This window comes from Parasteatoda tepidariorum, chromosome 6, assembly GCF_982258835.1.
Source record: "Parasteatoda tepidariorum strain Cologne lab strain chromosome 6, Ptep-v5.0, whole genome shotgun sequence".
Classification (NCBI taxonomy): Eukaryota; Metazoa; Arthropoda; class Arachnida; order Araneae; family Theridiidae; genus Parasteatoda; species Parasteatoda tepidariorum.
This window is the reverse complement of record NC_141760.1, coordinates 52,438,379-52,454,770: the sequence shown is the minus strand read 5'-3', so window position 1 is coordinate 52,454,770 and position 16,392 is coordinate 52,438,379. Positions and strand designations below refer to the sequence as shown.

The window sequence follows — 16,392 nt, the reverse complement described above, 5'->3', positions numbered from 1 at the left end:
TTTTATTATTTTATGCAAAACTTTTTTTATTCCCTTAAAGTTTTTTCTCCTTATGATTTCTTTCAGTCAGTACATAATGTTCTTTATTATGAGCACTGTATCTAGATCATAGACATTTGTTCTTAGCTTTTCGATTATTATGTTTGTTTGCTTGTTATGTATGTTTGATTATTATGTAGTTCAATTCTAAATTTTTTTTTTTTTTTTTTTAATTTATGAATGAATTAGATAGTGTTGTAGAAGGTAAAATTTTTAATTAAGATTTCAAGTGAGGCATAGGAATATATAAAATTCATAATAAAATTACCTTGCATTTTTGTCACTTCTTCTGATAATTGCTCGAGATAATCTGCTATTGCATCAATTTCATCTGATATTTTTGAATAATCAAATTCTTCCGGGTTTTCCTGTACATTATGTGCCTATAATGCAAAGCAATGTTTAAGTTGTTTTTTTTCTTTAATATTTAAAATTTCTTTTATTTATTTTAAATTTAGTTATTTCGAGTTGACTTTTTAAAATATAATAACTATAAACCTACTTGAAGCTCATATATTATACAAAAGTTAGACGAATCAACATTGACTTTTGTTGCAAATAAGTTTGTCTTTTTAAAATTTAACAAACTTGAATGAATAATCTAAATTATTTTTTAATGAATAATCAAACTTATTTAACATATTTTTTATGTAACAATTTTTTATTATTTTATTCCTTGAAAATAATTTTATGACATACAAAACTCTGCATGCTTAGAAAGGTCAAAAGTCTTATAAATTAGAAATAGCCTGTTGCTATACTTAATGTATAAAAAATAACTATACTAAACTATAACTATACTAAAAATAAAATATAACTATAACTAAAATAACCCCAAAATGCACTTTGACTGTTAAAACAATATTTCTCATTGTGGCCTTACGATCCCTATATTAAGTCCAAGTTATATTTGTGTCTCCTTTTTTGTATCAGAGATTTCAGTTGCCTCCATATTTTGAGGCTCAGGATTGGTAATGAGGCTCAGGATTGGCTCACTAATTAATGAGCATATTTTAATTTAGACCCTCAACCCAATAAGATTGGGTTTTAGTATGTGGAAATCTGATTATTAGATTAAAAGTAATTCAGGGTGTATCGTTTTTCTTCCGCATTGTACATGTGGTGAAAGAAGTGGCTCAGATGGTAAATGACATTGCTTACTCCGGTAGTGCAGAGCTGGAGGCCCTGAGGTCGAGGTAACAGACTAAACAAATGGTGTGTATATGCTGCAAGCTTCATCCTTTAAGCTTAGAAACAATTTATGTTTAGAATGACTTATAAGACTTACATTATTATTAGAATTCGTAAGATCAACATGTTCTTTATTCGATGTGGAAATATTACCATTCATTCTTACCTAAAACAAAAGAATATAAAAGATGCAACTATGAAAAAATAATCATGATCAAAAGAATTACAACAAAATTATAAAAAATTTCGACTTCCATTTCAACTTCTTTTTGATGTTAAATATCTATCATATAGTATTAACATCATTGTCAAAATGCAACTGATAGAAATATGCCTTTGTATATGAATAGGAATTTTAAAATTTCAAAAGAGACTTCATTTCAGTGTGTCCTTACAAATGGCAAGCATTTTGAAAGAAATTTTTTTTTTCTTCTTTTATCCTCTTGTCAATTTTTTTCTATGCCATGTTATATACTCTGCATATTAATAAGGTATTTCAAACTACAGGAAGAATTTTTTATAGTGTGTAAAATGTTTGCATAACTACCTGTTAAAATTAACTGGAAGGCCAAGCCTTCTACTTGCCATTGTTGATCAAGTTTCAGAATCCATTCAGATGCTTCCGCTGGCCCATTTCGCCCTATTTTTATTCAATACCATAGTGTTTATACTTTATTTTAATTATTTAAGGAGACTCAGTCTCCTAATGACTACCCTCATATAGTACGTATATCCCTCATAGGTGACATGTGCGTCTCAGCGAGTACTTGTGACGTGTTCCGGCATTCCCTGGGAGCAGCTGTGTAGATAAACTGTACAGTCAGTTCTTTGTTTTTAAAATGTTCAAATGTAAAAATCACTCTCCACAAACGAGATATGGTCAGTAAGGCGTTTTTAGTTGGCAAAAAACCTGGCTGCTGCATACATTCACTGTCAGATTTGTGAAATTGTAAATTTTTGAAGCAGCAAAATTCTCTGCCACGCTGACAGGAAATTTTGCTACTCTATGACAATGCCTCTCCACAGCTCAGATTCCTGGTTTATTTTGGTTGAGAAGTTTTGGAACTCTCCTCCCTACAACGCAGACCTTGCGCTGAGTAATTTTTATCTTTTCCGATATTTCAAACATCATTTTGACTGCAATCACTTCAATGATGACGAATACGTGAAAACGACCCGTGACCTATGTAACTGAGCAAGAGGCAAGTTTGTATGAAGAGGGTATTCTGAATCTAGTTGTTTAAACAAACTTGGCAACTACACTTATAAAAAACGAAAAACGTGTGTAGAATCTGAAAATAAATTTGTTTCTTGAAAATTTTCTTAAAAAGCAAACCTTGTATTCTTTGGTATTGCATTTAGGATTAACTTGATTTATTTTTGCGTGTGCAGGCTGCTTGAAAAATCAGGTTTAATTGCATGTTTAGTTTTAATGCTAACACTTTTTAGAAGAAAATAACTTGAAATGAATGTTACTGAAGGAATAACATCGAATGGTTTAAGATACACCATGTTGTATTTTCTGGCTTTTTTTTTTTTTTTTTGAAATGCATTTATTTACAAAAATAATTATATTTATGGACAAACGTATTGAATAACTTTGTTCCCATGTTAGTTTCTACAACCTTTGCATATTTGCTATCCATTAAAACTGTACCAATTAAACAAAGTTGTGTCAATTATCAAAATTAATTAAGCAACATTGACATCAATAATATTGGGACGATTTTTTATGTCTCCTAAATGCGCTACTATGTCTCAATTATTTCGCTTTTTAGTGCATAAATAGCTGATTTTTTTAAAAAAAATTCGTTTAGAACCAAAGTATTCGTTGAACGTCCAAATTAATTAAATTTAATTGGCTTATATTACTTTTGGGCGATTTTTTATGTTTTTCTCTTAAACATTTCTCAATTTATTTTTCTTTTCAGTACATAACTTTTTTTTTATTTCAATTACCGCAGATTTTAAATTGTTTAGTTTTATTGAAGCACATTTTAAAGGCAAACTGTAAACGAAATAAATACTTTAGGAATACTAATTTGGTGACGTAGTTCATGCATGCTACTACGTTCATAGTGATCATTTAGTTTTTCTGACATAGCAACTAATTAATAATTAAAGACCATGCTATAAACTCTTTTTTTAAATAATAATAACTATATAAGCTAACAAAAAACGATTTTTGAAATACATTTGAAAAAAAAAAGAATAGAATTGTCTATAGTTTAATTTAAAACAATGATAACCATTGTCGCTAAATCAATCAGAAAATTCCATTTTTCAAATGTCTCTCCTGAACGACGTAATAGAAATTTTTAAATGAATTTTAGAATCGAAGGCTAAAATTACCCCTTTAAACTACTGTAAAATTTACAGGACGATATCGTCAACGGTTCTAGAATTATAAGAGATGGCCACAAACGGACACGCACTCAAAGTCTTCATTTTATTATTATAGATTACAACATTTCAACCCCTATTTCTCCCCTAAGAGATGGAATATCAAAAAAAAGAAGAAATATTTTCTGAGTGGATGGTGGAAAAAATGTCCATATCTGATGTTTCTAATTTCAGTAGTTAGGGTCTGTCAGTTAGGATTATTTTATTATATTACTATGTTCAGAGCTAATCTTTTTATCTGCATAGATTTCAAAATTATGTTGAATACCTATAATTTCATTAAAATAGATCACACATGTAACAAAATACACAAATATAGAATCAACATACCGAATTTTTCTTTTTAATAATCAATTCCAAGAGGCTTTTGCTTAGAAATATATATATATTTGTTTATGTTTTTTTCCTTCTTTTTTTGCAAACTAGCTCATATATATTTTTTAAATCGTGTACGTTTTATACTTTTTATTTGTTTTATCTTTTATGTACTGCATAAGTGGAAAATTAGGAAATATATTTTTCATACTTTATAAAAGATTCAAAGAATAAACAACAAAAATTTTCAAGAAATCTTTGTGAATAATGTAATATCGTTTGCTAAAAAATCAACTGACAGTATATTAAAAAATACAAGCGGATAATGCTTTTAAATAGGGAATATTTTTCTAATAAAATGTATTTATTCTCACGAAATAGATTAATTTAAAATTAAATCACTGAAATCTATTTTCGGTAATAAAAAAAAAGCGCACATCGAATTTTTTTTCTACCATTTCAATTTTTAATTCAGTTCAAAAATTTGGGTAATTGCAACTCGAAAAGAAGTGAAGTAATTATGCCTAACCATGTGATTTAAATTAGATTAAAATGAATAGTTAGATTAATTTGGCTTAAGTGACGTGACGCATGTGCGACGAACCTAATCGGTAGGTTTCTGAGTCGACAAATGACACTATTTACCTACCATGCAAATGCGTCACTTGCAAGTATCCAATTGGAAAAAAAAATCTTACCATATAAACGTTTACTTAAATATCATCCTAAAATTTTGAAATAAATTAATTTCATCAGTGATGTTTGATTTTTAAAGGCGAGCTTAAAAAAGTTTTCACCTTAACACTAGTTTGAGTTTATCGTTTTCTTTAATTTAGTTTTAGAAATTCATTTGAATTGTTTTGTTATTTGCTTTATTTTAATTTTAGTTTATTGAAATGTTTGAATATTTTTTGTTTTGTTTTGAGTGTTAATAAAGACAAAAACATAAAATACATTTTTTCGCAGCACTTAAAGTAAAGTACGATATTATTTCAACACGTTCACTTCCTTCCTTGTTCCTTGCTTTTTTCTTTTTACTACTTAAATGCTAGACATATAATACGGAGAAAAAAAAGAAATGAAAACAATAAAAACTGATAACTCGAATGACTTATGATCTAATAATTGATTTTTACGTTTTAGGATTTTATCTTAATGGTACGAGGGACTTACTCCAAATTAGCAAATTAATTTATGCAGACGATATTTTAAGTTAAATCAAGCACAAAAACGCAATTCGCGATCGCAACGAACTATAGGGGGCGTTGTTGTATGAGACTAATACCTGCGATTTCTATATGAACAGTCATTCATTTACTCTAGATACGTCTTTAATGTAGCGTGTAGCATTGCAACGTTCTTTCTTTATCGTGGCTAATTAAATTTAAAAAAGAAAAATGTTTAATATCCTTTTTTATGCAAACGAAAACAAAATGGTATCTCTTATTTTTAGAGAAGGAACATCCAAAACACGTCGGAAAAATATTTGCACATAAACAGAAAAAAATATGAATATTCTTATAAGAGTTAAAACCTAATGCCCGAGAAATAGCATACCTGCCAACTTTTACGCATTTGGCGTAAAATTTTATTTTTATACTTAAAGTGGTAGTAAATATATACTTTTTTTTCATTTATAAACTTAATTTTTAAATGATTTCGATCACCACTATACTTAAAAAAATTAAGCATATATATTGATATGTGTTGCTACCATGGTTGTCAGCTTAAGCTTTTTCAAATACAACGTATTTTCTGAGTTAAAATTTAAATTTTAATACCACTGGAAAAAATCATAATGGAAGGGATTAAAAGTTGGCAGGTATGAAATAGTTTTACTAAATTTAATGATATAATATGAAAGGCCTATTTAAACTTTACATTCCATAGTTTTAAGAATCATATTACTTCAAAAATTAAAATGAACAAAAAGTATACATAAGCCTCATAATTTTATGAAATTTAATTTAGTTAAAAAAGTTTTTTAACAACAATTTTTATCAAAAAATTTAAAGTTTCAATAAAAATCATTATTTAGAAACAAAGAAACGTAAAATAAAGAATGCTTACGATTCAAAGCAAGAAAGAAAAAACCAATTCTAAAAATTCCTTACATTAAAATAAACAACTTTCATGTTTTTTCTTTTTTGATTCATAATCGAACGCAGAAAACCATTCTATAGAAAACTATCATCAAATAAGAAAAAAAAACTACTTAAAAGTAAAATTTTTTATTTTATAAAAATTAACACTTACCTGCTTTATAAGTCAGAAGAATTCCAAAATGATTTGTTCTTCGATTTTTGTTACCATTTTTCAGTGCTACGAAAATGCGTCTTTGGGATTTGCCAAAAATAAAACAAGATGCAATTTTATTTTTTCAGGAGCGAAATATTTTGCCCATTGTCCACCGAAATCCGATAAACTACTTTGATTTTAAATAAAGTGTTTCATTTTATGATTTGACACAAAAATTTTAGGTGTAGATAGGCGGCACTTAAAAACCGCCAAATCTGTAGCTGCTGTGGCGTTAATACGTAAGTACCGAATTTTTATTCATACTTTTCTGAATCATATTACTTGAAACATTAGAATATGCAAGAAGTATACATAAACACATAATGTTATACCATTTATGTTTTCAAAAAAAGTATTTTGACAAATATTTTTATCAAAAAATTATAAACTATAAAACGGAAAATAAAGAATTCTTTGGATAAAAAACGATTTTAAGAATTCTTTACATTGAAATAAAAACTTTCATACTGTTTCTTTTCTTATTATTCTTATAGTTCTTAATCAGACGTAAAAAACCATTCTGTAGAGAACAACATCAAATAAGAAAAAAAAATTTTACTTGCTAATTTTTTATTATAAAAATCATAACACTTACCTTCTTTATAAATCCGCAGAGTTCCAAATGAAATGTTCTTCGTTTGAAAGTTTTATTTTCAAATAATATGTACATAAATTATCCCTTTATTACTTCTAGATAACGTACCACGCATCAAAATTTTATAATTGTAAGATCTCGATATGAATTTGAATATGTTGCCTAAAAACAGAACAGCTGAATTCTAGTTGAAATTATCTATTCCTTCAAAACTAAAAAATACTTACCAAGAAAACGATAAAAAATTTATTAATCATCAGCTCAAATGACACTATTTCAAGTAATTTGGTTGATTCTTTATTGTTGTTTTCCGAATTATATAACAAAGAAGAATATTCTATAACTATTGCAGTTCTTGACGTTCTGAATTCACATTTATTTATTGGAATGACGAAAGCAATGTTGACTTCATTTTAATTTGTAATGAATTGAAGACAGAAAAAATTATTTTACCGTAATATACACATCTGTAACAGCAAGTGATCATCAAATTGTAAGTTATGTTGTTGGTAATAGAAAGGTAAAAATTATGGAGAAATTGTTCTTCAAATGCTTGGCGTGTTCTGCTTCAATGTTTGGCATGTTCTGGTTAGTTTTTCAAGTTCTTCAGCTTTTCCTTAGGGAAATTTTGATTTTTAATTGCTGCTAAGAAAATGGCGTCCGTCATGGCCGATGATTTTGATGGAACTAAGTGAAAACGTGATAAATTAATGTCTGATATTTACAGGCTCCCGCTAGATGGCGTACTCGAGCGTTGCGATCGCGAATTTCTCTGAATAAACATAAATTTTTTTTCCACGGATTCGGATTTCCGATTCCCAAAAAATAATAATGTAGCCTAGTCTGGAAAATGTGATCCTAATAGTTTGTCAGGAAAATGCTCCAAATTTTAATTTTATTTTTGCGTATTTCACCATTTCTCGAGAACTTCATAAAGCAAATTGCACATAATTATTTAACTCATTTATCCAAGGATAATTCTATGCAAAAAATAACTTTTAGTAAATATTTATTATTATTTTATTTAATAACAGTCGTAAAATTTTGAACCGTAAAGTATACAATATTTTACATCATTTTAAGGAAAGTAATTTTACTTAGCAAAATACAAAATCTTGGCGAAATATATCGAAGGGTTCCTGAGAAATCAAATTTTAAAAATACGCCTTTTTTAAGAAAACAAATTCTTATGCGTAAAAATAAAAAAATTTTTTTAATTCGCTATGTCAGATAAATTCACTGAACAGCATTAACGTGGAAGCACTTCGTCATAAAATCAGTATTTCAAAAGTAGCCGACCGGTCTGTGTAGGGGTTAGGGAACTGTCCTTGCATCAGAAAGGTTCTGGGTTCGAATCCCGGGCAAGGCATGGATGTTCTTTCCTTCTCTGTACTATCTGTCCTTACTGTGGGAGCAACGTTGGCCCACCTATACGGTGCCCCTGGCCAATAAATCTGCCCTTCAGGTGCCTGTATGACCTAGGTCATTATCTAAAAGCAAAAAAAAAGTATTTCGAAAGTTATCTGGTACCACGTGTTTTTTTTTATTTTTTTATTGCTATTCTTTTAAAATGTGTTTCTATGAAAATAAATAATTTAACATCAATGGAGTTGAAATGAAAAAAATTTATAGAAAAAAAATGGTACTAATTCGTTTTAAGGAAGCGTGGAAATTGTCATACAATTATTGACACAAATGATGCTTAATTAATTTAGTTAATATATGCGTATTACAATAAAAGAAATAAGCTATAATTGAAAAGCAAAGTCAATGAAGAAAAGATAAATGGAAGAGGAACCATAGAAAATCGCCATTCGCAGATAACGCTTAATTAATATTTGTAATATGTACTACGGATATTATGGTAATTGGTGCAGTTTTGATAAAATATAGAGAAGTTTCAGAAAATATTTTTTCCAGCGGTAGCAAAAATAACATATTAGTATTTTAGGGAATTAAAATCAAAAGATCTCTTTTTTTTTCACCACTACTTATAAATATTTTAAACAATAAATTAAAGGTCAAATAGAGAAATGGTTATGCTATTAAGTCCTTAACTAGGTCTTAAGTCGCTCCCACCAACCGCCCCAACTTATTTGCCCCCCCCCCCCCCCCTCTGCTTCACTACTTCAGTAACCGAATTTTATGAAGTTATTTAAATTCTCACCTCATATATAGCAAGAAAATTGACTAAAATCTTAAAAAGCTATTAAATCCCCCCTCCACTATCTGACAGTACTCTCACACATGTCTTCTTATTATTGGAAATAAGATTGGTCTTAAGAGTTTGAAGAAAGACGGTTGGCGCTTTAGAGACATTTGCCATTCGTTCTCTGGTTTCTTGTCCTCTTCTTATTTAAACGCAGGGGTTTCAATTTCGGCAAGCTTACAATGCATTAATGGCCCTCTTTTCCTTCCACACAAAAGACACTTTAGAAACACTCCACACTTCTTCGCTGAATGTCTCGGCATTAAACAAGAAAAACATCAATTTCTGTCTTTCAAAATAGCTTGTTTCTCCGAGAAACCAATTTTTTGAGCACAAAAGCAATCGGCACTTGAATGTTTTCCTTGTCAAAATACACAAGATTTCTTCATACTATGAGTAGAATTAGAAAACAGGGCAGAAGCTGTCGTTGTTTTATCTACCATAAAGTTGGAATTTGTTTTTCTACGATTAAATTTAATACCATAATTTTTTGATAATCCGAAACCCGCTATCGCCAAATTTATTCTTTCCTCACCTTCTACTTCAGATTTTAGAAATTCCATTAAATTATTTAAGCGTTCTTTGGCGTCTTTTTTCGAAGAGGAAATTGTGCTCCTATTCCAGGTCTTTAAAAATTCTTCAAGGAAACAAGATTCCACTAATGGATACAAAATTGAAGCACACTTGTCCAGGGCAAAAGAGAATAGAAGGGCTAGTTCATTCCGCTCTTAGAGCTGAAGCTACGATTTCTCTCCTCATGACGTCACTGTATACACAGATCTCGGAGATCGCTAGCAAAGATATTATAACTTTGCATCTTTCTCTCTGTAAAAATAAGTTAGACTTTTTTGGTTATTAGATTTCAAACTTTACATAATTAACACATTATTTCCGTTCATAAACATAGTTCAAAAAAACTTACTTGGCTAGTATATTAAAAAAATACCATTTTAAACTTATAAAAATATTTTACTAATTGGCGAAAAGGACACTATAAATAATTTATTTTAAGAAGTTCAGTTTTAACTTTAACTAGTGGGCTGCGCCCCTGCTCGCTAACGCTCGCCAACCCCCGAAAATTGCTACGCAATCTTATATGGTTTGCTTCGCAAACCAAGCTTTAGTCTAGAAACCATTTTTTTAGTAAATACTAAGTCATTAAAATAAATTTGAATTCAAATAAATGACATGTAATTCGTTAAACCTATTAGAAATGTGCTATAGTATAAAATCTTAAGATAAAATTCCTAAAACTGATATCTCTTTAAAAAGGTTAAAATTTTGGCTATAATTAAGTCTATTAAAAATTGAAATAAGTGAATTGCAATGGAAAAACCTGCATAAACAAATAAATTCTAGTAAAAAAAAAATAAATTCGTGATATAAATCAAAAATCGTCAAATAAATTCGTAATATATAAATTCGTGAAAAAAAGCGCTTTCGACAAAATACTAAAATATTCTGCCTAGCTTATGCTCTCTCTGGTTATTTCAGTTCCCGTTTTTAAGAGAGCTATATATTGAGCCATCTCAGCCAGATTTGGCATGTGACATTTTTAGCAGCAATCATTGGTCGATTTTCTAGCGTTGCCATTCGGGGAGTTGTGATGAGGCTTTTTTTGTCGCCGTGTAAGAGAAATATATATATAGATTATTAAGAAAAGCATATATCGACACTTTTTATCTTCATAATCTTTGATAGCTATAAGTTGGGTTAAATTTAGAACCCTAATTTTAAAATATGCCTTTAATAGAAATTTGCTCATACTTAATCATTAGGAAACATCAACCTTAAACGCTAATTACTGAAACAAGGTAATAATTTAGGTTCATAATGATATTTGAAATTTCACAATTGTTTAGAAATATTTAAATTTAAGATAATATCATTTATAGATATTTAATTTTAAGAGAATATAATAAAAAAAATCATAAATATTTAGAATAACTACATTGAAAAATATGTTATGAAATTAGGAGAATTTTTACTATATAGTATATATTTTATTTATAGGCTGTAATAAAATATTTTGTACGAACTGTACTGTGAATCACTTTCATGATCTTTACTGTTTAAAATTATCTGTTTCAATTCCGTTATTTTCATATTTAACTATTTCGCAAATTTTTTCAGCTACATATTTCAGATCCTCCTTAATCAAACCTTTAATTGTACTGAACATTTTGAAAAAGAGATGTTGAGAGACATGTTGAAAAATTATCGTAGCACATTTCCGTAGTTGTAGTTAATTTACGTCACACTAGAGCTGCCGAATGGGCTATTGGCGACGGTTTGGGAAACATCCCTGAGGATGATCCGGAGACATGCATTACGATTTTGATCCTCTGCAGAGGGGATGGCTCCCCAGCTTTGGTAGCCCGACGACCTGCACGCGAAGTCGAGTAATTTACGGTAGAACAGTTTTAACGAGGACCAATACCACGCACCCTCTGTCCCTTCGCAGACTGATCCAAGTGGTCACCCATCCGCACACTGACCGCAGCCAGTGATGTTTGACTTCGGTGATCTGCTGGGAACCGTGTCTTAACGATCAGTTCACTGCGGGACCACATTCCCGTACAATTGAGAAGAGGAGAGGGGTCAAGACATGGAACTGATCGCTCGTCAAGGGTGGCGCCAGACTCTGCCCGACAAGGGGTCAAGTCTCCCCCGACAGGGGGGCTCAAACAAATTAATTCAAAATATTTAAATTAAAACGAATTTTATACTTTACATTTTTTCTCACATCATTTTTTTCAAGTGTGAAGAATCTAAAATCACTAATATTGATACCATAATGTGCAGATTCCTTTTAATGTAAATTTAAATCTAATTTTTTTTTTTCGTTATTGATGTATTTTGTACTGTATGGTGCAATTTACCATACATTGTAAGCGTAAAAATTACTTCTGTAATTAAGGAAAATAGTTGTAGCAGTAACCGCTATTTCAAAAAATTTCTACGCTTCTAACTCTCATAACGCAAAATTTATTCGTTCATAAAAATTTGAAATTTCATGCACATTTAACAAAACATTTAAAGAACATTTTGATATGAAATGTTATTTTTACATGAATCGATTGGCTTTTGAATCATCTAAATGTTTTGCAAATAAAGTTTTGAGTAAATTTTTTGCACCCACGTATTCCATCTAAAGATATCATGCCCCGTTTTGAACGAACTTCGAAATGGTTATGGCCATAAAATTGTAAAATTCGAATTTTTTTTTAATTGTTACATAGTATAGTTTTACGGACAAAAAAGGGGCTATTTTAATCAGGGGACTCGATGTTAATATATATTGTAAATAAATACGAACAGACTTTTAAAATTTCTCCTCGTGATTCCTTTTTCTTTTCAAAGAAGCTTTTAAAGTGACCATCTATGTCCGGTAAAATGCTAATGTCACCATTTGAGTAAAAGAGTAAGTCCATCGACTTGAAATATAAGATTTCAAACAATATAGCTTAAATTTGTAATTATTTTTCAATTTAAAAATTTTAAATTTGCGTCTGCAAAGCTGAAAGCACACTTTCTACCAAGATTTCTGTTGCGATCTGATGAAGCTTTTTACATATTGACATACGCCTGCAACGAATAACCTTTCATACAGTTAATTAATTATTGTTTACCACATACCAACGTGAAACATTCTTTAATCTACGATTTAAATTTGCGTTTGCTTTCATAGTTACGAATTTTAAGTCGCAAAAAATGGACACTAAATATTAAGAAGTTAGGGGACCAAATTTCGAAAAATACGAGTTTTTATTTCTCAGGACTTATTTGACCGATTTTGCTTAAATTTTGTATTTTGAAATTTAAAATTGCAATTGATAAAAAAAATTGTATACCTTACATTTCTTAAGTTTCTCGACTTCCCTTAAATAAAATAATAATAAATGTTTACTGAAAGTTTCATTTTGCATGAAATTATCTTTAGAAAAACGAATAGGAATTGATTGATCTGATTGGAATTGTATGTAAAACTTTTTCAATTCGCTTAAAAAAAAATTGGGATACAGTGAAATACGCAAAAACTAAAGTTAACATTAAAGGGTCCTAACTTTCAAGCGCGCTCCTGAAAAAACTGTTAAAACAATATTTCTAGATTGAAACTACTATATTTTGGGGATCACAAATTCGACGAAAAAAGGTATGTTTAATCGGAGTACGTTCTTGTGCCTAGTTTCCTAACTTAAAATATCGCTTGGACTAATTAATTAGTGCATAGTAATAGCTTCGAAATAATAGATCAATGATAATATCTCAATCTCGTCATATCTCAAGAACGTTTTGCGTTTTGATTGAATCGAAATTTTTTTTCATACAATAGTAAAAATTCGTTTTTCCAAAGGTAATACCATGCAAAAAATATAGTTTTAAATAGTTATAAAATGTTTAATATTTTTATTAATAATATGCGTTGGAAAAATTCTGAATCCCGATTTTTGAAATCCCCGTGTAGTAAATGGCGACTGGTGCACGTTAAATCTGTCGAGTCGCAAAGTCCTCCATGTTCCCATAGTGAATCAATACCTCTGGGGGGTACTTATCCAGGAGCTTCTTTGTCTTCTGGATTGGTTAAAATTACAAGGCTACGGAGTTGAACATTAGTAGTCGTAAACCCGAAAATTGGGTCGGTTACTCAACGACGAATAAAAATAAAATAAAATAGCAAGATTACAAATTTTTATATAATTTTATGGAAGGTAATTTTAAATTGTAAAACACAAAATTCGAATGAAATCGGTTGAATAATTCGAGATAAATGAAATTTTAAGCAAACTGACTTTTTTAAAATTTGATAACTTAAGAACTAATTGATCGATTACTCTGAAAGTTTGTACTTTGAAATTAAAAAGGATGTAAAAATATGTAGAACATACAATTCAATATTACTATTATTTCAATTACTATTATTTAATAAACTTATAAAAAATAACAAGTTATTATTTAAAATTATTTTTGCTTAAAAATTTGTGTATAAAATGTTTTTTGTAATTTTATGCAAACATTTTTCAGTACACTCAAAAAGTTCTCGAGATAATGGGCTATACTCGAAGAGTGAAGTTAAATTTAAAGGACCCAAGCTTTCCAACTCCCTCTTAGCCATAACTTCAGACCATATCTTCCAGATTGCGGCTGTTTCCGCATTTTGAAAATTAAAAACCTAAAACTATAGACAAACTTGTATGTTTATCCAGCACAGAATGCGCTCTTCTGTTCATTTTCGTAACTTAAAATATGATATTGACTCTTTAAACGTGAAAATATGATTAAATCAAAAGTTAATCAAAGTGTTCCCTTTTTCCATTTCATACACTGTACATAAAATAAGTCAATGAGAATCTGTTATGTTGATTAATATATATTTTAAGATATTGAATACGAACAGTTTGTTTTTCTGGATCAATGAGCAATCTTTTTACTACTAAGAAAATTATGAAAAAAATAATAAATTAAAAATATTTTGTTACTGTTTGTTTAGCTTTTTTTCCGACTGAATATTTATTGAATTCATTAAAATATAAGCCTTGAATCCGAATAAGTAAATGATTTTCCTCATTTAAAAATATTAAAAAAAAAAATAAAATGAAAAAATTTTAAAAATTTTATTTTATTCTTATACTTTCATTTTGCTTGAAAATTTCAAAAAGCAATTATGCGATCCCATAAACCATTGATAAACACATTACATAAAAAAGATTTTGTAAAGAAGAGGACCTGCGTCTCCCAGCGAAGAGGTGTGATTAGATTATCCCCTCCTCAGTTCTCCAGAAGAAAGAATAGCAGTTTGAAAGATGTGTTTCCAAGAAAATGAAGATGTGTCTGCGGGAAAGGATTTCTATGGGACTTCGAAAAGTCGTCAATTTCTACCATGTCTAATCGCGTCCCACGATTACATAGAATTTACAATATATTTTACAAATTTTTATTATTAATTCTTTAAAATAAATAAATAAAAAATCAACTGCAAAAATTATTATTTTATTTTATTTTTATTTTATAGTAAATGAATTTTTGACATTATTTAGAAAAAAAATTGATCAGACTATTTTCCCGACGGGACTCTAAATTTTTCCCGGTGGGGGGGGGGGGGCTGGCCATGCCCGACGGGGGTGCAATTGCCCCCCCCCCGACCCCCTACTGGCGCCGCCCTTGTCGCTCGTATTCGAGTGTTGGGATTGCGAATTAAAGTGTGATTTTTCAATCCAAATGTTAGTGTATTTGTTATTTGTCTGGCATTGACTTATTTTACAGTTTTTTGAAAGTACCAAAAGAGGGCAGTAGTGAACTGTATATTCGCAGTTTTTAGGCTACCTCAGTGTAACAATTCAAATAATGGAACATGGTAACGATAATCGTGATTTGATTGTATGAGAGGTCTAGGTCACATGGGGACATAGATATAAAGGCAGAACAATCAATCACTCAACCAAACGGACGTCACGGTAAACGTTGACATCACTGGTCTTAGTAACTAGTTTTTACTCTATATCCACGCCCTCTAGTGAACTGAGGTGTTTCTTTATTGTAGTTGTTTGTTCATAGCAGCTGTACATAATTTGTTCTATTTTTATTTGATTTTTATAAGTTGTAATGATTAATAATAATTGATAACATTCAGTCTCCTTGTCAGAAAAATCTGAAATTCGTAAATTTTATGACAAATTTTTTCCTAGATTTTTTTAAAGATTAGTAAATTTTTAAAAATTAAGAAAAAAAAAAGTAATATGTTCTTAAAATTTAATTCTTTGTATCATTCTGAAATTCAAATATTTGAAATAAAATAAAACACATTTTATGTACTTACAAAAAATAAATAAACAAATGAAATAAAGAACATTTTAGTAAACATTCCAAGCTAGTCAAAGCATTAAATTTCATATAAAGCACAAAAAATTGGAAAATGATAATAATTGCTGAGATATAGTCTCATTATTGCCTGTTAGCGTTCAATTAGTTTGTTAGTAAAGCGTTTTCTTGGTTTTCATTTGAGTGTAATGGAAATTCTAATTATTTTCATTCAAAAAGTCTTTAAAATATGATTTTACTCCTCTATTTCAATTACAAGGTACTTTGATATCTGGGTCGTGTTAAAAGTTAAAAATATAAGAAAAGTGTTTCACAACATCCACTAAGATGACAAATTGTTTGTCAAGGATGATAAAAAATTTAATGGTTAAAAAAATAATTAATTGCGATAATGAACATTTAGCTGTAATGTTATTATTGTTCAATAATCTAAAAGATTTTTTGTGGTTTTCCTTTGCATTTAACGCAACATTTATATATATATATATATATATATATATATATATATATATATATATATATA

At 29.2% G+C, this 16,392-nt stretch overlaps 1 protein-coding gene across 2 annotated transcripts in view; it reads right to left on the bottom strand.

The window, feature by feature from the left end:
• Window positions 1–16,392, bottom strand: part of LOC122270557 (THAP domain-containing protein 2) — a 32,052-nt gene that overhangs the window by 1,151 nt on the left and 14,509 nt on the right. Inside the window, exons 1-3 of one of the 2 annotated variants that reach the window (XM_087165862.1) lie at window positions 6,842–6,931; window positions 1,328–1,396; window positions 308–422 (exon numbers count right to left, since the gene is read on the bottom strand). In XM_087165862.1, the coding sequence (XP_087021988.1) occupies window positions 308–422; window positions 1,328–1,396; window positions 6,842–6,916 (259 nt within the window). In that variant the 5' untranslated portion in view covers window positions 6,917–6,931. Of the gene's footprint in view, window positions 1–307; window positions 423–1,327; window positions 1,397–6,841; window positions 6,932–16,392 lie in introns of those variants that run through there. The other variant, XM_087165860.1, reaches the window with a different exon arrangement.